This window comes from Glandiceps talaboti, chromosome 11 (genome assembly GCF_964340395.1).
Source record: "Glandiceps talaboti chromosome 11, keGlaTala1.1, whole genome shotgun sequence".
In the NCBI taxonomy this organism is placed as follows: domain Eukaryota; kingdom Metazoa; phylum Hemichordata; class Enteropneusta; family Spengelidae; genus Glandiceps; species Glandiceps talaboti.
Window position 1 is genome coordinate 7305906 of NC_135559.1, and position 20353 is coordinate 7326258.

The 20353-nt window shown below is 35.4% G+C and overlaps 3 protein-coding genes across 3 annotated transcripts in view; all 3 read right to left on the reverse strand.

The window, feature by feature from the left end:
* Positions 1-1103: 1103 nt before the first annotated feature.
* LOC144442779 (uncharacterized) lies at positions 1104-9419 on the reverse strand. Its single transcript, XM_078132152.1, has 8 exons — positions 9075-9419; positions 7475-7676; positions 4898-5079; positions 4128-4265; positions 3294-3500; positions 2878-2958; positions 2339-2460; positions 1104-1432 (listed from the first exon to the last, which is right to left on the reverse strand). Exons 1-8 carry the CDS (start codon positions 9106-9108, stop codon positions 1304-1306), a joined length of 1095 nt encoding a protein of 364 aa, XP_077988278.1. The 5' UTR covers positions 9109-9419; the 3' UTR covers positions 1104-1303.
* A 915-nt stretch (positions 9420-10334) lies between these two features.
* LOC144442737 (uncharacterized) lies at positions 10335-17724 on the reverse strand. Its single transcript, XM_078132109.1, has 8 exons — positions 17688-17724; positions 14378-14579; positions 13375-13556; positions 12950-13087; positions 12118-12324; positions 11512-11592; positions 11049-11170; positions 10335-10466 (listed from the first exon to the last, which is right to left on the reverse strand). The coding sequence occupies exons 1-8, from the start codon at positions 17722-17724 to the stop codon at positions 10335-10337; spliced, it is 1101 nt and encodes a 366-aa protein (XP_077988235.1).
* Positions 17725-19281: 1557 nt separating this feature from the next.
* Positions 19282-20353, reverse strand: part of LOC144442489 (uncharacterized) — a 13691-nt gene continuing 12619 nt past the window's right edge. The window contains exons 7-8 of the mRNA XM_078131848.1: positions 20293-20353; positions 19282-19831 (exon numbers count right to left, since the gene is read on the reverse strand). The exon at positions 20293-20353 is cut by the window's right edge and continues 61 nt beyond it. Of these exons, the coding sequence (XP_077987974.1) occupies positions 19700-19831; positions 20293-20353 (193 nt within the window). The 3' untranslated portion in view covers positions 19282-19699. The remainder of the gene's footprint in view (positions 19832-20292) is intronic.

The window sequence follows — 20353 nt, forward strand, 5'->3', positions numbered from 1 at the left end:
GCAAACACGTAAACAAGCGAGCAAGCAACCAAACATTTTCTCTCAAATATTCTAAATGAAGAAGGTGGCAGTATCTACCACTTGTATAACATCTATTCCTAGTTACCACTACCGAATCATTGCCCAGATCAATGCCATTAACATGCTAGTATAATTGTATTTATGTCTTGTTAGGTTGAGTTTGATCCTTGCCTACATGTACATGTAACATGGACCTCAGAAAGTATCCGATGGATAGTCAAGTTTGCCATTTGGAAATGGAAAGTTGTGAGTATAGATTATAAGTATGTTTGTAATCTTGCTACAGCAAAACAGCACATTTCCGTAACAACGATACTGAGCGACAACCATTTGCATATCATTAAGCATGCAACTATGTTTTTCGGTATTTCGCTGGAGTGCAAATACCACTAGTATGCGCTCGGTAAAGAAATGCTTGTGTTCTTTTAAGCTTGTTGATGTTGCTTATAATCGTATAAGCTACATGGTTATTATGCATACTTAATGATTTTGTTTTCGATAATTAGGCAACATGTTAAGTATGCAAACTTCAAATTTCACTTTGGATCAGAATTTGCATTTCAACAAATGTTTGTAGGAACAATATATGGTTTTGCCCTTACGGGAGGCATTCAGTTTACATGTGGGTTTAGTTTGTGAATTTAGAGCTAGCGCTTATTGATATTTGCTTTTTTACCTTACATCGGAAGAAGAAATCGGAATTTGCTTATAGCTATAGTACTATTATCAATCCATGAACAGCTACAAAATATTAACGAATACTTAACAATGTCATAGCTAATTGTCATGAATGATATATATGACCGTGGAATATAAAATAGACGCTTTATGTTCAAGACCCTTTTGGCCATTACTCACAAGACAAGATAAGACAACACTTTATTGTGTTCCTTCAATGTTAATTAAAAGTACAGTAAATTTTCAACTACGATTTAACACACTTAAAACACTGGGTACTACATTACTAATACATGATAGCATACAGTCAAAGGTAACATTGAGCATAAAAATGTCACATCTATTAAATAAATCAATATTGTACATACGGATCATCAAAAATTGAAGTGTTTTTTCCCCCTGAAAATGTTATACTGTTTTATCGCATTTGTTATAAAAAGAATCATTACTGGTGGAATAAAAGAATTAGAAGGAACACTGAAGATAATGTAATAAAAGATAGCTTGCATTATACCTAATAAGGGGCATTGAATAAAGTGATAGTTTTGAATGCACTTGGGTTCTTCTGAAGTCTTTTTAATACCACACGTTCACTACAGGTTCATCATTCTGTTTTGGGAGGCCCTCTGTATTTAGATTTCTTTGGTACAACTCCAAGTTCAATCAGACTATAACCCATGTCTACAAAGCTTTTCTCCATACTTACAGGTTGGATACCAAGGATATCTTTCATCTAAAACAAAAGAAAGAAAGAAAAATACATGTGTAATATTCATCTTGGGATCTAGCTTGCATGTGCAAAACAGCAGAACTCAGACCCATTGTTATACTGTGGACCATGTGAGAAATTTCTTTGACTATTACATTTGCGGCCACAATTGCCATTTTTAATGTTTTAAAATATGACAAATTATTGCCTCCACCTGCAATATGACTTTAATACTGTATATACTACAGTGTTTGATTTACATATACTTCATGGTAATTAAAAATATAAAAGAAACATACTACACTGTATCAATTTTATAATTAACAAACTCACTGTGAAAAGAAAAAGAAACTCTAGTGTCAAAAGGACGAGTTCAGTATGTATTAGGTACTCTGTGATATAGAAGTTTGCGGATATGACATGGTTTTTGTAATATAGATGAGAAATTATCTAAATAAAGAAAGCACCTCGGAAATAAACTTCTTAGACGTTTGCTGTGTTTTTCTAAATGAAAACTCAAATCTCATCTCAGTTAAAATCAATTTTACAAAATTTGGTGTTACTGTACAAAGTTTTGAAATAGAGATCAAAACGATATCAAAATTTAGCCATTGTGGAATCCAATATGGCCACTAAACAGAGTGAACAAAGGATTGTCAATTCCCTTGAAAACAAGATGTTGAAACCCTAAATTTCTTTCAGTATTTCAAAGGGACAAGGAACAGACATTCATGTAGCAAAATTTAGAGATATTTTGAGAACACCTATTTTCGTTAAAATTCGTCCCTGATGCACATTCTACCCTAAACAGCCCCCCCCCCCACACACACACAAAGCCACATGATTTCATTAATATTCATATTTGCTTGAGAGGTAGGTCAAACCCATGCATGCCTTTATTGAAGTAAAATAATGCCATTTTAAGCCTACCCTTGTGTTATCAAACCTTGATATCTTCCCAAGTCCAGGCAGTATGTATTTAATGGTACCATCAAACAGTGCATATATTTGAAGTCCGAATTTGGGGGCCACAAATGTAGGAACATTATAACCTGTACAAATTGATCAAAATATGTATATAAATATGTGTAAAGTATACAGCCACAAAGATAGCAACATTATAACATGTATGTATGTATGTATGTATGTATGTATGTATGTATGTATGTATGTATGTATGCATGTATGCATGTATGTATGTATGTATGTATGTATGTATGTATGTCTGTCTGTCTGTCTGTCTGTCTGTCTGTCTGTCTGTCTGTGTGTGTGTGTATGTATGTATGTATGTATGTATGTATGTATACATGTATCACACGTACTCCCCTTGTTCGATAAATTACTACCTTCATTCAAGTACTGGTCCTATATTTGTAATCTTTTTAAAGATTTAATCACATGTGAATGAAAGTTTCAAATTGCAATTTATATGTATGTTAATTGAACTTATAAAAATCTATCATGCTTACCCTGTGATTTGAATTCTTTTTGTAGAACTAGAGCCATATCCTTAATCCACATATTGCCAGCAGTTAAGGCATGTCTGTGACCTAGAGGAATACATTGGAAAACATGAAGAGTGCAAAAATAAAACACAAACCAACAAAACTGAAACTGGGACTGAGACTGGGCCCAGTCTTTTAGTCTCGTACAAGGACCTCTTTTGCAACATGCTATCATGACATACATACATACATACATACATACATACATACATACATACAGATTACATACAGACTACATACATACATACATACATACATACATACATACATACATACATACATACATACATTTACACACACGCATACACACACGTTTGTAAGTGAATATTGCATCATAAAGCAATAATGAACCATAGAAATATACAACATTATCTGCCTACCAGCAGCTTCTGGAACTATCATAGCTTTAATATGTGCAGCAGCTGCATCTCTCACGTCAACAATTGGATAACTGATATCCGGTATTGCTGGCATCTCTCTGTTTAATAATCTTCTTGGTAACTCCATCGAAGTACAACTTGTTCCACTTAACACAGGCCCAGTAGCTAACCCTGGCTGTACTGTAACTAACTCAAACTTTTCATCATCTGTAAAACAATTTAAAACTTGAATTATAGCAAAAATAGTTTATTAAAAAAAGAAAGAAATTCTTCAATCCTCATAGCCTGAAATGGAATTCGACAATGTAGGGGCGTGATGAAAGTAACGGTAATTTTTTCTGCTTCACATGTCATTCAAATGTTTACTTTCCTACTAATTAATTTTCTGCTCCTAAATGCCAATGGTTCAGGACACCTCTAGAATTGTGTGATATAGATGAGGATTGTGTATTTATTTTGTACTTTTTAGTTTATAAAACAACGTTATCATGGCTTCCTACTTGAAAATTCAATGTTAAACAACATATGCCAAGTCCTTGTTTGTAACTCAATAAATTGCAAAAGATTAATAATAATATATAAAATATTTGCTTTTTTGTAATGTATGGAGTTAAAAACACAGACTTGGTCTAAATTGTTTCTAATTGACTTTTCAAGTAGGAAGCCATGACAAAATTGTTTTATAAATTAAAAAATCCAAAATATTACAAATACTCATCCATTGGACACTTTACGTTATCAGATTGTATCACAAAATGTCATCTCATATGAGTGGAAAGTAACTTGATTCAAGTTGACTGTTTAAATCATCTGAAAACTTAAAAAGAAACCAACCTTTTAGATTCTCTACAAAGTCCCAGGCTGCTTTTTCTGCCAAAGTCTTACTTTTCTCATATGGTGTTAAATTGTCTGTATTTGGCCAATCTTTCTCAGAATACAAGTAATCGTTGTCTATATTAGCATCTAAATTCCCTATTGAAAACAACAAAGTTCGAGACATTTTTCTTCCAAAACTTTCTTGAATTAATTAAAAACTTATATTGTAAGATATGAAAACAAAAAATGTGCTGCTTAGCAGCTAAAGGATATATATACACCTATAAAACGATAAATTGGGGTGGGGTGGGGGTGGGTTTGGTTAATAAATACAGATTTAGCTCCATGGTTGATACACTTGAAGTTATAACTAATATCTACAACTTTTCAGGAATTTTTCTTCATTTTTCCAGGAGTATTTAGATCTTATTTGGTCATTTTCCAGAGTGTTCACCAGTGATTGAAATACGGTATTAGTCAATGTACCTGATTTTTCATAAATATTTCTCACCCATCTAATTGACCCACAGAAACAGTGATCATCCAAGAATCTTTTGAAATTCCAGGACATGATGAGTTTCAAAGAGTGTATATGCAATATTGCAATTTACGAAAGTGGTATGGCTTTAACTACACCGTGGATTATTTTTTGTTTGCTAAAGAAAGCATTTAGTCAAAATGTTAAAAATTGGCTTTACACTAAAGTTTGTGACCCCCAAGAATATATTTTCAGTGTACACTGCTAAAGGTATTTGATTTATATACTTGGAACAATATGACTTCCTTACCAGTTACAGCAACAATAGAACTGGTAACCACAACCCTTTTTACACCCCCAACTTGTTGACAAGCTTTCAGTACACTGGTGGTCCCTTCAACAGCTGGTTTAATAAGTTCATTCTCATCTTTAGGTACAGATGCTGGAAATGGACTAGCTATATGAAGTACGTTGCTGCAGCCTTCAACAGCTCTGGTTACAAAGAAAAGAACATTTTTAAAAGAATAGCTAAGTGTATTCTAAGGTTGATTTAATATTATTTACAGTATATAATGTACCAGCAGTGATTACTTGCAGCAGTGTGCATATAATATCTATCATCTTATAGATGAAGAATATATTGTTCATGGTAGTACTAGTATATTGTACTGTCCCATATTATAGATGTTTTGCATATGTGACATCAAATGAATTTAAAGGGTTTTGAAAACAGAATGCCATCAAATTAACAAAAATATACGTTATAATGTAGATAGTATAAAAATAAGTGTGGTTGAATAAATAGCTGATTGGATATGTACATGTACGTACTAGAATATTCCGTGACATCGAAACATGTGCTGTTATTTGGAAACTTATGCAATCTGGTCTAAATCACACTATATATGCTAAAATAGAATAGATATTTGCTGTTGTCATTCTCACAAGCCAGAAGATATTTATCGCTGTGAAGGAGCATCTGTTTAGTGCTGTCTTAACTAGTGTTTTACGATGATGGTCGTTGTGGGCGCTCTTTTGTTAGGAATGAAAACAACCGTCCTTCATTCTTTCATGCTAATTTACTTTGAAATATATATGATTTTGATATGGGCAAGCTGCAGACCCAAATAACTCATATCATAAGTCATGTTACCCATGGTAACAAGGTCAAAGTTCGGAGGTTAAACAGTCAGCAATTGAGACCCAGCAATTGGTACCACTTTTATAAAGTTCAAAAATGAATGTGTGATCTTTGGACTAAACAATTCTGAAAATTGAGCTGCTCTAGTAGATTTGTAGCAAATTAAAATTTCTTCATAGTGTAGTACCAATGTCATCAGCTTATGACAAGATTACCAGGATTCAATTCTAACTGGTGTCCTTGTATCTCTTCTTTTGTCTTCCAGCATATTAATCTGTTTCTAAATATTAGAGGCATTGGGCCAATCCTAACATAGCACAAGTTATATACAATGAAGAAATCAAATATTGAGTTGTATGAATGCATTGATCCATGAATGCACTATACTTATGGTGCTGTTGATTTGTGGGTGGGTGAGAGAGGGGGAAATCGATAAATGGAGAATTAAAATTAAATTGCAATTAAAAATGTCATTTTCACTGTAGTTATTAAACACATTCCCACATTTCACACACATAATTCATGGTTCATTCTGCTTCTCTTTAATCACTTGATTTCTTTTTGTCATTAGTTTAACATATGGGACATCTTTTATATAATGGCTACTATCTGGTTGCTATGGTAAACAGTCATGTAGGAGACAATTTAGGACCATACAGTCATGTAGGAGACAATTTAGGACCATTATATCTTATCTACATAGACTGTGACCCAACATTGTGTCTGTCCATGCCACGTGCATTACAGATAATACTAAATAAATAAAATATGTTTACTTTGGTCTGCAACTTTTTGGAACAATTGCTGAACACTTTTTTTTTTGTGAATTATGTTTGATATAAATGTATTCAGATTAATCAGATATGGAGTATAGTTGAGCGTTTTGGTCATAATGGACTTTTTAAAAGTTGAATACCACTGCTGTTCAGGAAGTAAGTCACGTGTACTTATAATTAGTGAACCAGTAAATTGGTCTGAAGTGTGATCCTACTATTTAAAGTGCTGATGGCAGAGATTAGAAGATAAGTCAATACATGTAACACATTCAATCTACTAGAGTTACCTATGATGTGGCTGTAATGTACAGGGATTTGAGGTTAGTTCGGGGGGGGGGGGGAACTACTCCACATATTTGAGTATACGTATATGTGCCGGCCTTTTGGGTGTGTTTTCTAGCCATTTGGTCTAAAATGGGGTCTGTTTTTTGTTCGAACTGAAGAGTCAAAAATGGGGGTCCACTTTTCACTGAATTTTGCTTGGACTAAAATGTAGTCCGCTGTCCTTTACCATATCGTAAATGCCATTAATTGCCCCAAAATGATGTTGCCTCCTAAGGAAAATGTATTGAGGTCTAACCTTTCATCTTTTAAAAACCTGTAATGGTCTAAAATGGGGTATTGATTTTTGGTCAAAGTGGGTCTAAAATGGGGCCTGGGGTTTCTAGCACTGGACACCCACCCCTACTAGAATTGGCCACTGGTACCACCCCTGTGGGTTTAGTATGACATTTCACTCATGGACACAGTGAGTTTTACACAAATACAGACTCATTTCAACTCAATCACACTGAAAAGTCGTAAACATTGCTATTTTTATGCAATAGAAACAGGGGTCTGCTGAAATGATTACACATGGACTTGATGACTGTTCACTTTCTTACTGATAAGCAACTCTATTAATGTAACTATCTGTTACAATTTAACACCTTATATACGCAATATCTAATAATTAGTAATATGGACATACTTCTGCCAGCTATCAGGTTCACTCAAGTCTGCTTCTACAAGTTCAAGTTTATGTTTAGAGTCAGGACATAGATTGTATAATGGCTGTACTTTCTTTTCATTCTTCAGACTTCGTACTGTTCCTCTAACACGATAACCAGCTCTCAACAACTGCTGTGTTACATGCGAAGCTATGAATCCAGAAGCACCAGTCACTAAAACCACTGAAAAATACAAATTTACAAGACATAATTAATCAACATACTACATAATGATGAATCACATAGAGACATCGAAAACCTCTATTGTTTCTGAGTCGGATTCTCACACCCCACAATTTAGAACAGTTATAATAAAAGAAAAGGAAATTTTGTACCCATCTTGATCAAAATCTAAACCAAAGATGAATTGTTTTGTTTTCGATTCACTTCAATTTTATAACTTGCATCTTAGAAGTTTTAACTGCTTCAACTTTTATAAGATTTTTACTTCACTTTTCGTCTTTTGTAGTGTGTGTCTTTTAACTGTGCATTGTGGACTATTTTGTGGATTATTTATTTTTGAAATATAAATCAAGTATATCACTTTTATGTTTTACTTTTCTGTATATTTTAAGAGTAAATTATGCAGGAAATTGTGTCACCATAATTTCTCTTTTGAGAGATAATAAAGTTTCTTGTATCTTGTACCCAAGTTGATTTATCAAAATGTGCACACAAGTGGGATGGGTTACTTGGGATGTGGTAGGAGATAAAATCCATGACTTAGTGTTGAGAAATATTAAAAGGAAAAATAGTGAGTTGCTTTTGAAAACCAATGGTCTCATAGATATCAGTAAATTACCAAACTCGTTGCAGTTAAGTGAACAATTTCTGCATGAAATATTCATACAGGTTACTTAACAAAAAAGGACTTCAGTATTAAACAAGTCGTCTTGAACACTCAGTTGAAATACTTATATTCAAATTGTGTTACATTGAATTCAGGTAACGCCAACCGTTTCAAAATAAGTCTACTGCATTGATTACCCCCCCCCCCCCACCTCCCCAGCATAATGAAAGTATAACAACCAGTACCTCTATCTTGAACACTCTAACTAATATTTTAATTGCGATACACAGAAATCTAGTCAAACTATTTCATTTCAAAACAAGTGTACATTGATTGTCCCCCCCCCCATGAAAAAATAACGATGCCCAGTACACCCGTCCCCCTCCAAAAAGAAAATTATACCGCATGTTCAACATAATTGCATCATTTGCAGTTCGTTGTTTGACTTTGATTACCATCTGTTCTTAGGATGTTCAAATTATTAATAAACGTTGGTATGGTAACTGGAATAGATGGATATATCATTTGCCATGGCCAGTCGCACATACCAATATTTCACGCATTATGAATACGCAATACCCTTCCTCAACTTTTTGCACGATATTAGACTAATTTTAATTATTAGTATTGACACACAGTGGACCGACCCCGATAGCCCCTTTAACCCCCCCCCCCCAGTTAAATCTGAGCGCCTCCTTAAATTTAGCACAATAGAAATCTGAGAGCTAAACTGTAAGTTTTGATTCTCTATGATCCGTGTCATTTTAGAACACAAGAATTGAATAACTAACCTTTTCCACCAAGTCTGACGAGGCTGACTCTCATGGTGATCGAGGTTGCTGAAATCTCCAACAAACGTGTGATATTGAAATGCACGTACGTACGATAAAGACTGGTAGTTAAAGGTAGGTGTTATCTGTTTGTGGCCTCGGACGCTGGAACTGTATGTGTGTGGTACCGTTTTCAACCAAAACTCTGCTCTGGGACAAAAGTCCACACCTCCTACACATGTAGCTATGACTTGGAACCCGGAACGTTGCCAAACACTAATGTTCTCTCCGATTGGTGCTAGGTTGTCACACTGCGAAATGCGCCGTGAACATATATGTATGCATTGCTGACGAGAAAGACGATGTTCCGGGGTATCCCTACACCAGCGCCCTCAGCTCCTGACTTCACAACCAGCGTCTGGTCAGGTCAGGTCAGGTCAGGACAGGACAGTAGATGAGAGGACTATAAAATGCGTACATTGATAAATAAAGCGTAACCTGGCACGTAACTCTTATAGTCAATGTCAAATTATCATACTGGCTGCATTTCACAAAGTTCAACTTAAGTGCTACAGACTTTTGGTCACGTGATGAACAATGTTTAAAACCCCAGATGAAGATCTAGGTCACGATATCAAATACAATGCACAGTACTAATACTTTATCACCAAATATATATCACCGTGATATCACCAAAGAAAATCCATAGGCATACCTGTGTTAATAATTTCAACATTGTAAACTTCTTATAGATTTGAAATTTATTCATTCAATAAATCAAGTTTTCGCAAAAAACTAAAAACAAAACAAAACAAAACAAAACAAAACAAAACAAAACAAAACAAAACAAAACAAAACAAAACAAAACAAAACAAAAAATAACATTAAAAAATAAAAGGACATCTCAACATATTTTCAAGTTCCCGTGTACACTGTTTTGGTTCGTACGGTATATGTGCATCATATAATAGCGCCCTTTTCTAGAGAGTACTGTCGTGGACGGCTCCCTTCTATCGACCGGCATGACACTAAGTCGTCAAGACTTACGGGCACTTCTACGTTGATTCGCAGACGAGGTTGGTTGCATTCCACATTCCAATTTGGTGTACTATAACAGAATGACAGTATACTTCCATATCTGTGTCATACACTGATGCAAACTGCACATGACGTCATCGATTAAATGATAGTGTTTATGATTAATCAGTGATATTCTTAATAAATTGTTTCATTTCAATCATTGGTAATGGTTATCAGCATCAACTCTTTTCATTGAATGTGCTATTCATCTGTTTTAGGAGGCCCTCTATACTTAGGCTTCTTTGGTACAGCTCCAGTTTCAATCAAACTATAACCCATGTCTACGAAGCTTTTGTCCATACTTATAGGTTGAATACCAAGGATATCTTTCATCTACATATTAAAATGAAAAGAAAATATAACGTAACAATGGAAGTGGGTTCAGTAGAAACAAGCCCTTTATATCTTCAACTGTGAGGGCGCTGATGTTTCGTCTGTGCGTCCCTTGTCCCTTGGGGGGGGGGGGAGTCGTTACATAGTTCATTCAGTATTTACATGTATGAAGCACTATTGTGTCCAATCCAACTACAATAGTTCATAAAAATGTACATTTTTATTGATTGGCTCAAAAAAATTCTCTTGACTGTCTTGCTTGATATTTGCTAATTTTACATCTTATCGTCTCATACAATGAAAACTAAAGTAAAATTATTTATATTAATTCCATTGACATGCTTGAAAAAAGTCTTCAAATCATTCTAATACATGTACATTTGCTTAGATAAGTAGAGTTCAAAGAGAGATGTTGCAACAACCTTTATTTGTGGGGTCTTTGTTACGCAGGTAATCTTACGAGCATCTATCACCATCCATACAAACTAAGACCACTTCACCTCTGCAGTGATTTTAAACAAAGCTTTCTTTCAAAATGTTCGTTACATGCATCAAAGTAAAAAGGATAGAACTTGAACTTACACGTGTGTTATCAAGGGTTGCAACCTTGCCAATAGATGGTAGCATGTATTTGACGGTACCGTCGAACAGTGCAGCTATCCTAAGAGCAAACTTTGGAGCCAGAGATGTAGGAATATCATATCCTGAACAAGGTGATGGAGATAAAGATAAAATGAAATAGGATATAGATAAAATGAAATGAAGTAAAAAGAAGTAAATCGTATCACCAGAGGTCCCACCACCCTCTGTCTGTCTGTCTGTCTGTCTGTCTGTCTGTCTGTCTGTCTGTCTGTCTGTCTGTCTGTCTGACTGTCTGTCTGTCTGTCTGTCTCTCTCTCTCTCTCTCTCTCTCTCTCTCTCTCTCTCTCTCTCTCTCTCTCTCTCTCTCTCTCTCTCTCTCTCTCTCTCTCTCTCTCTCCGAGTATGTGTGTCAGTCTGGAAAATAAGAACGGATTTATTATTATATTATTTATCATATGCTTACCTTGTGGTTGAAATTCTTTCTGTAGAGCAAGGGCCATCTCCTTAAACCACATGTTGCCAGCGGCTAAGACATGTCTGTGACCTTGATGAAAGCAAATTTCGTGCATTTAAAGATCCTTGAATATATAATTTATTCCTAAATGAATATGTTATTATAAACATTGTTTTATTTTCTTTATAAATGTCTCAAAGTATAGACCAATCGACGCAATTTGTTTAGTTTCTGATGTCAAAAAGCTGATCGTATTGCTCCCTCTCGAGGCCACATTCCGTTGAGTTGAATAAAAGCGTATGTACATGTGGCTAGCATTTGCTATGAACCAAGTTCTTACGCAGCGATACCGTAAAAAAGTCGACCTCCAGAACTTCCGAGTCAGAGTGTATTACCTATGCGTAGGAACTTGACTTTATTTTTTTAAATACAAAATATAATTCAAATGTTTATCATTTCATAGAATTATAATCGACCATATAAGTATGAAAAGTTATTTGCTTCAGGAACTACCCTTGAAATAAAATGACCCCTCCCCTCCATTGGTTGTGTTATTGAAAGCACAAACTGTTTTGTTTACTATTATAATAATCAATAAAACGCTTAAAACCTTACCAACAGCTTCAGGAATTGACATAGCTCTAATATGAGCTGCAGCTACATCACGTACGTCAACAACTGGGTAATTCACTTCAGGTACTGCTGGCATTTCTCTGTTCAACAGTCTCCTCGGTATTTCTGACGACGTACAACTTGTACCACTTAAAACTGGTCCAACAACATAACCTGGATTGAGTGCGACCAACTCAAACTTCTCATCATCTGTAAAACAATTCAAAAACTTGAGATATAGCATAAGTACTTATTTCTTTACATGGAAAATAAGAACAGTACAAAAGGTTACACGAGAGACAACAAACAGGACAAAAACATTTACCAAACAGAAAAGTGTACTTTATTACCAGAAAAGAAAGGAACATATCAATTAGTAGTTCAGAACAATAGCACTTTTTTTTGAGCCTGACTTTAAATTTACATTCAAGAAAACAGTACTTATTTAAAATGGACAAATTACTATTTTGTATTTTAAATAATAAGGAAATTATACCTTTTTATTTAAATGGAAAGTTGTAATTGGTCGGTCAATATATAATTATGTGACATATTCTAATATATTCACTCTACTTTAGTATATTAGTGTTTGTTTTGAAAAGTACTGGTCAAATCTCTCGAGCACCCATATCTTTTTCTCTAAACGTTTCCTAAGTTAACTTAATATCTATCTATCTATCTATCTATCTATCTATCTATCTATCTATCTATCTATCTATCTATCTATCTATCTATCTATCTATATATCTATCTATCTATCTATCTATCTATCTATCTATCTATCTATCTATAGAGAAGATTTTACAAAACACCTACCAACTTATGGCTAACAAACCTTTCAGATTCTTTACAAACTCCCAGGCTGCTCTCTCTGCCAAAGTCTTGCTTTTCTCGTAGGGTGTGATAATGTCGGGATTGGGCCAATCTTTCTCAGAATAGATGCGATTGTTGTCAATGTTACCATCAAAACTTCCTGTAACCACAAAAGTTAGAGATGTCTATGAATTCAACCAAAAGTACAACATATAGAATAGCTGAGTATCCAGACTAAGAAAATAACCTACTGAAGTAACAGCGTCCTCTCATGACACAGTGCAGTACATTGATGATGAGCTAAGGTCATGTGACCACCTCATTACCATTTTAACAGAAATTATACGTTTACATAAATAGGTATATTCGCAATCCGATGATAGAAGTATCGTATCATGTTAGGTCAGACACATGAATTGACAGTTGACATAGAAAGCCTTTTCTTACCACATATTGCAGCAATAGAACTGGTTAGCACAACCCTTTTTACACCTCCAACTTGTTGACAAGCTTTGAGTACATTGGTGGTCCCTTCAACAGCTGGTTTAACAAGTTCATTCTCGTCTTTAGGTATAGTTGCTGGGAATGGACTAGCTATATGAAGTACGTGGCTGCAGCCTTCAACAGCTCTGGTTACAAACAACAGGATATCGTTAACTAATCGAAGGATGAAGTCACTTCAGTTAGTAAATTTACTGAACATCACACGAATTTCGATTGCCAAGATTTTTAAACCCCAATTTGAAACTGTTTTTCGTCTCCATTCTTCTAGTAGCAGTCAATCGTTTCCCCATATTTCCACATGCATGTGTATTATATGAACAAATGAATATATATATATATATATATATATATATATATATATATATATATATATATATATATATATATATATATATATATATCTGAAGGCACTAATAAGCACTTTTGAGTCGCGAATATGTAATGTAAGAATAAAAATATTAAGTTAGTGAACCCTAGAAATTGTCTCAGGTAGATTTTCCACTACTATAATAAGTGCCTATGACAAACTTACAGGTAGAGAACCCTCATCAACTGATTTTTTCATAATTTGTACTTGACTAAAGTATTACACTATGACTCCCCAATGTTTTTCTTCATTCAGTCAGAAAATACTCGTATAACCTGTAGGGGTTTTGTCATTACTTGTCTAGCAACTCGTTGTGAAAAGGACCCTTAGGTTCCTCGTATTTTCCATATTGAACGGAAAAAATAGTAGTGAATTATTTATGTGAACATGATTTAAAAAGGACATTAGTTATAGAAACTATTTTCTAGCCTCTCGCCCGCTCTGATACAATTATGCACACATTGTGTATTATATGCTTTCAATTGTTATGTATTATTTTTTTTGTGATGGGTAAATAAATTACAATTACAATTACAATTACAAAATAAAACCATAAACAGAAATATCCTATATACATACTTTTGCCAGCTATCAGGTTCACCCAAGTCTGCTTCTACAAGTTCAAGTTTATGTTTAGAGTCAGGACATAGATTGTATAATGGCTGTACTTTCTTTTCATTCTTCAGACTTCGTACTGTTCCTCTAACACGATAACCAACTCTCAATAACTGCTGTGTTACATGTGAAGCTATGAATCCAGAAGCACCAGTCACTAAAACCACTGAAAATACACATTGTATTTCATATATATATATATATATATATATATATATATATATATATATATATATATATATATATATATATATATATATATATATATATATATATATACACACGCGCACACACACACACACACACACACACACACACACACACACACACACACACACACACACACACACAGTTTCATTCTTCGTTCGCCAAGTAGAGTGCTCGATCACCTTGGAGAGCTATCATGCGTAAAAATGAAAGAAGACGAGTCTGATATTACATTGTGGATTTACACTGCGGACCGTTTCACCAGAAGGATCGTCGGATGTAATAGTATGGTTTAATAGTAGTCGTTGGCTATACATTCTGCTTTATGTACATTACTTATTTGTGGTCACTGACGGCTGTGTGTACACAAAAAAATTGAAAACAAAGGTTACGTATTATTAAGTAAGAACTTGTTAGCGTGCCGGCATTTACTGATTAATTCAGTTCTGCTGTTCAAGGTCGTTGATTTGTCGGCAGTTATGATAAAATATTTTCCCCAGAGACATAGTTGACATCGTTTGGTAACATTTGAGTATGAGGAAGCCTGCTTGAGAACTGACCAGTGTATGTCGTAATTGGTTTTGCTGTCTTTTAGGTGGCAAATGTATTTGCTGAGCGCAGTGTCTTTCTTCTTGTGATCAAGTAAATGAAGACTTGTGGTTGTTAAACCTGCTTTTGAATTCTGTGTCACTAACACCTATGTATGATTTGTGATCTTGGTTAGTGGTGACCGTTGCTTTGTAAACAATGCTTTTCATGAGGTATTTTCCTGCGAGGGGGCACTCCTTTGTTTTTCTGCAGTTACAGGTACTTTGTTGTGTTTGCTTAGCTTTTGAAAGTATGGCTTTATTGTGACCGTTAATTATTTTTACCCATGTTGTCCATGCAACTATAGCTCATTTTAATATTATTACGGATGAAGATGTTATGCAGTACACTGGATATGGGGAAATGTTTGTCGATGAGGTTGAGAAATTTTCTGCTGACGTTTGTTGCAACGTGTTTACTGTAAGGTGGGTTGAACTAAGTTATATTACGGCTGCGATTCCGCTTGTGTTGAGTGTGTCGTGTTGGGTCAAATTTGAGCGTGTGATTATATCCCGCTTCATTATTAAAGTGCATCTTGGTAGGATGATGTAGTGGCGTCGAATAGTTGTTCACCACTGGAAATGTTTGTTTGTTTGTTTGTTTGTTTGTTTGTTTGTTTGTTTGTTTTGTTTGTTTGTTTGTTTTTTGTTTGTTTGTTTGTTTGTTTGTTTGTTTGTTCGTTTATTTTGATTGTTTGTTTGTTTGGTTTTTTGTTTGTTTATTTTGTTTGTTTGTTTGTGCTTTTTGTAAATTTTAATTGTTGGTCATCGTTTTGATTGTTAGAAAATTAAAAAAAAAATAATTGAAAAAATAATTAGACATTGAAGATGTTATTATTTAGGGGTTTGTTATATCCGATCATCCACATTTAGTTCAACGACAGGTTGAACACGTGATCGCATTGGGGTGCTGATTGTTGGGTGTGGACCCAAGTGTCAATTTGATTGGATTGATTGTACAGTATTACATAAGGAGCTTGTACATCCTAGTGCTAGGAAGAAGCAGAGCACAGCTATGTACCAGCTTAGTGCCTCACAGTCCCGTTACGATGTATAATTTTTCACAGCCCTTGCCTGGTACATGGTTGTGAAACATATGCCTGTTGCATGGCTGTGGTACATCGCCTCTAGCTCTGTGTCACGACTGTTTTGCACATCCCGGTGCCATAGCTGTGTACTGCACACCTAGCACACAGTAATGTAACAATTATGGTGGAATAATGCCCTGTAGCAAGTTACCTTTTTGTTCATATGGGACCGGGCATTGCTCACACATCTCAATGAGAGAGTCTAGTGCTAGGCTGGATGTACAAGGCTCCCTGTATAATAATAGTAATGACTTTTATTTCATAAGAAAATGGATGACCCTGTTACGTCCAGCCTAATCTTCCCAGGGGCACTTAAATAAGTGTATACAATACAACAAAACAAGGTAACGCAAATAAATATTGAACAAGAATAAATTAAAGTACATGATAAAAACACCAGAAGAGTCAAAGAGACAATACTGCACAATCACAGACAGTGTAAAAGGTTAGAGAGATTCAAATAAGTATGAATTTAACAAGTTACGTTCGTAATACTGATAAGGTCAGAAGGTAAATTGTTCCAAACAGTTTGGAGCTTTCAAAACTAAATGACTGAGTATACACATTAAACACACACACCAACTTCATAGAGCAATTACGGACTTGTACGGCTTTGTTGCAGACACCCATATATCGTATCATTGACTGATAATACCAGTATCAGACGTTGGCCAGTTACGTCATCGCTCATTTGAAGTGTTTCCAACGGAAGGTCACCATGTACCAAATAATATGAGTGATTCTTAAATCTCCCATTGTCATCATTCCTGACCCTACGCGAATATCTTGTATATGCATGCAGTTCGTATTCGTATAGTCTGCGAAATCATACTTGGAGCATCATGACATAAAACGAACTACCATTATTGATTTCGGGGTATATTACACAATTTTAGGACATGTCGTAATCATTGCAGACAAATGTTAGTAGTAATGGTGATGACGTCAATATAAGTTGGAATAAATGTCTCTGAATTCGAAAAAATCACAAAATATCGAGAGAGAGAGAGAGAGAGAGAGAGAGAGAGAGAGAGAGAGAGAGAGAGAGAGAGAGAGAGAGAGAGAGAGAGAGAGAGAGAGAGAGAGAGAGAAGAGAGAGAGAGAGAGAGAGAGAATGACATCGATCGATAGATCATCATTATACGCGAAAGACCGGATTGCTGGATACGGGAAATAGTGTATACTCATGCAATGGATAAAGGGAATAATATATCGTAATCATATAGCGATATGGAAGTAAGCCAGTCTTGCGATTAGTAAGAATGACAATGCGTATTTTCAGCCACTTCGCACCCAATATAATGTCTCAACGTTCTACCAAAATACTCAGTAGCAAGTGTGGGAATGAATAATGTCTTAGAACCTAAAATGATTATGTAAAAGTGAACTTACACTGAACATCGTCAGGAATACCTGCAGCAGTTGCCATCTTAAAATACCGTCACCACACTCTCGGACCGCACCACGCCTTCTATGGGTTTAGTTGTTGTCAGATTAGATATATAGATATCGGAATTATCATTAAAAAACAAAAGAAAATAGACGTCTGGCGCCGTGTATTTAGATGTATCTGGCGTGTTTGTTGAGTTCCATAACTTGAAAGGCATCAACTTTGATGATCTCTTTAAAGTGGCCATATGAATGATAATTTGGTATTTACGTGATGTTGTCATTTCTTCTGGTGAAATAACGTTCAATTCAATTCAAATTTACATCCTAACGCATCCTTCAAGCTTGAATACAAGTCAGGATCCTCGATCCTCCTTCATCCATAAAACCACCGACAGACAAGTACGTTGTCTGTGATAAAAGACACACAGAAAATGTTTACAGAGGGGATTAAGATCATCAACACCCTATGCGTACACTTTACTGGATTAGCTGATAACACAGGGGTCAGCGAGCATGTAATTAATTGATCGATCGATTGATCTATCGATCAGTTTATTGATTTATTATTTGGTTGAATGATTGATCGATTGAATGGTCTTATTTTGTGGTGCAATGTAACTTATTTTGGGTGCGATATTGATCAATTGTCGACTCATTGAGTTTTGTGTGCTGATATAAAACTCTTTCTTCTTCTTTCCCTTGCCAAGTTTCTCTCTTTCAGCTGTATGTAGTTCCCTCTTTATTGACTAAATAAAGACACCCTGTCCATTCTTCTCCTCTTATCTAAATTAAAACACCCATAATCTTATAATTGGCAAGAGAGCGTTGTCTCTTATCTTCTGGGATATTATCAAAATATCCCTCTAAAATGAACCTTTCCCCCTCCCTCAAAAATGATAATTAGTTCTGCCATACAAACTTTCCTCCAATCAATGCTGCGAATTCGGAGATTACGTCATCACGTATGCAGGGGAACACAGCATGGCAACAACGAAATGTAAACATAAGAGTTATGATATGCTGAGAACATAGTTCCATCAGGGAGGTAAAAGGGGAAACCTCGATGGTTCCATAAACAGTGTTCTTGTTGATACGCTCAAAATGGTAAATTTATCGCTGAAAATAGTGTGTCTACTATACATCGACATGTTAGTTATGACTTGTGAAAGGCTCAGGTTAGTAGATGTACAAGTCTGCAAAGGTTCTCCTCATAACGCCAAGACACACGATAAGAATATTAAATTTACGTTATCTTCCTCTTTTCTTCTTTGGCTCCTTATAGTAGTGAACACGTACGTGTGTAAGCTATATCCGCCAGACATCACATAAGGATCGAGGCGATGACCGAGGGGTTTCTGCAATGACTAGTGTTTGTTATACTTCGGACACAGTTGGGAGACCTCCATAAACTTCATCTTTAGCTTTTCACGTATTAAAAATATTTTAGTTAGGCCTCAGACCCCACCCCCACCCAGCTATATTTCCATGGTAACGAAATGCATACAATTTTACTCAACAATACTAGTATACTTTAAACATTGTATAATTCTTACAGATTTGACTTTATTCATTCATTCAATAAATCAAGTTTCGTAACCAGATGAAAAACGAAAGGAGATCTGAAAATATTTTCAAGTTCTCGTACACTGTTTTGGTTCGTCGGTACGGTGTATGCATTATGTAGTTTCCTTTTATGGAGAGCACTGTCGTGCCCTTTTACCGATCGACCGGCAAAACAAGTCATCAAGATTTACGAGCAGCAACATCAAACACTTCTAGTCTACATTGGTTCGCAGACAAGGTTGGTTCCGGTTGCATTCCACATTCCATTTGGTGTACTATAACACGATGTCAACTTACTTCCATATCGGTGTCAAACACTGCTGCAAACTGCACATGACGTCATCGATTAAATGATAGCGTTTATGATTAATCAGTTATATATTCATAATAAATTGTTTCATTTCAATCATTGGTAATGGTTATCAGCATCAACTCTTTCATTGAATGTGTTATTCATCTGTTTTAGGAGGCCCTCTATACTTAGGCTTCTTTGGTACAGCTCCAGTTTCAATCAAACTATAGCCCATGTCTACAAAGCTTTTGTCCATACTTATAGGTTGAATACCAAGGATATCTTTCATCTACACATTAAATGAAAAGAAAATATAATTACGTAACAATGTAAAAAAGAAACATATAGCCCTTGATATTTTCCACTGTGGGGGCGCTGTTTTGTAGACAATAACACTTGTTTTTAGTGACATTCAAATGTGCGGTTATATGAGGCTGAATCCCTGGAACGAGGATTACGAGGATTACACTTGCTAGCGGCCATTGTACAGAAGCTGCACTTGGTGACACAATCGCTACCCCCCCCCCCAACAAAACAAACCCACACAGATCTCTCTCTCTCTCTCTCTTTCTCTCTCTCTCTCTCTCTCTCTCTCTCTCTCTCTCTCTCTCTCACGAGCATCTATCACTATCCATACAAACTAACACCACTTCACCTCTGTTTCAAACAAAGCTTTATTAAGAAGCCTTCTCAATATTTTTAGATCCATGATGCCTGCAATAAAGTAAAAAGGATAGAACCTGAACTTACCCGTGTGTTATCATACGTTGCAACCTTGCCAATAGCTGGTAGCAAGTATTTGACGGTACCG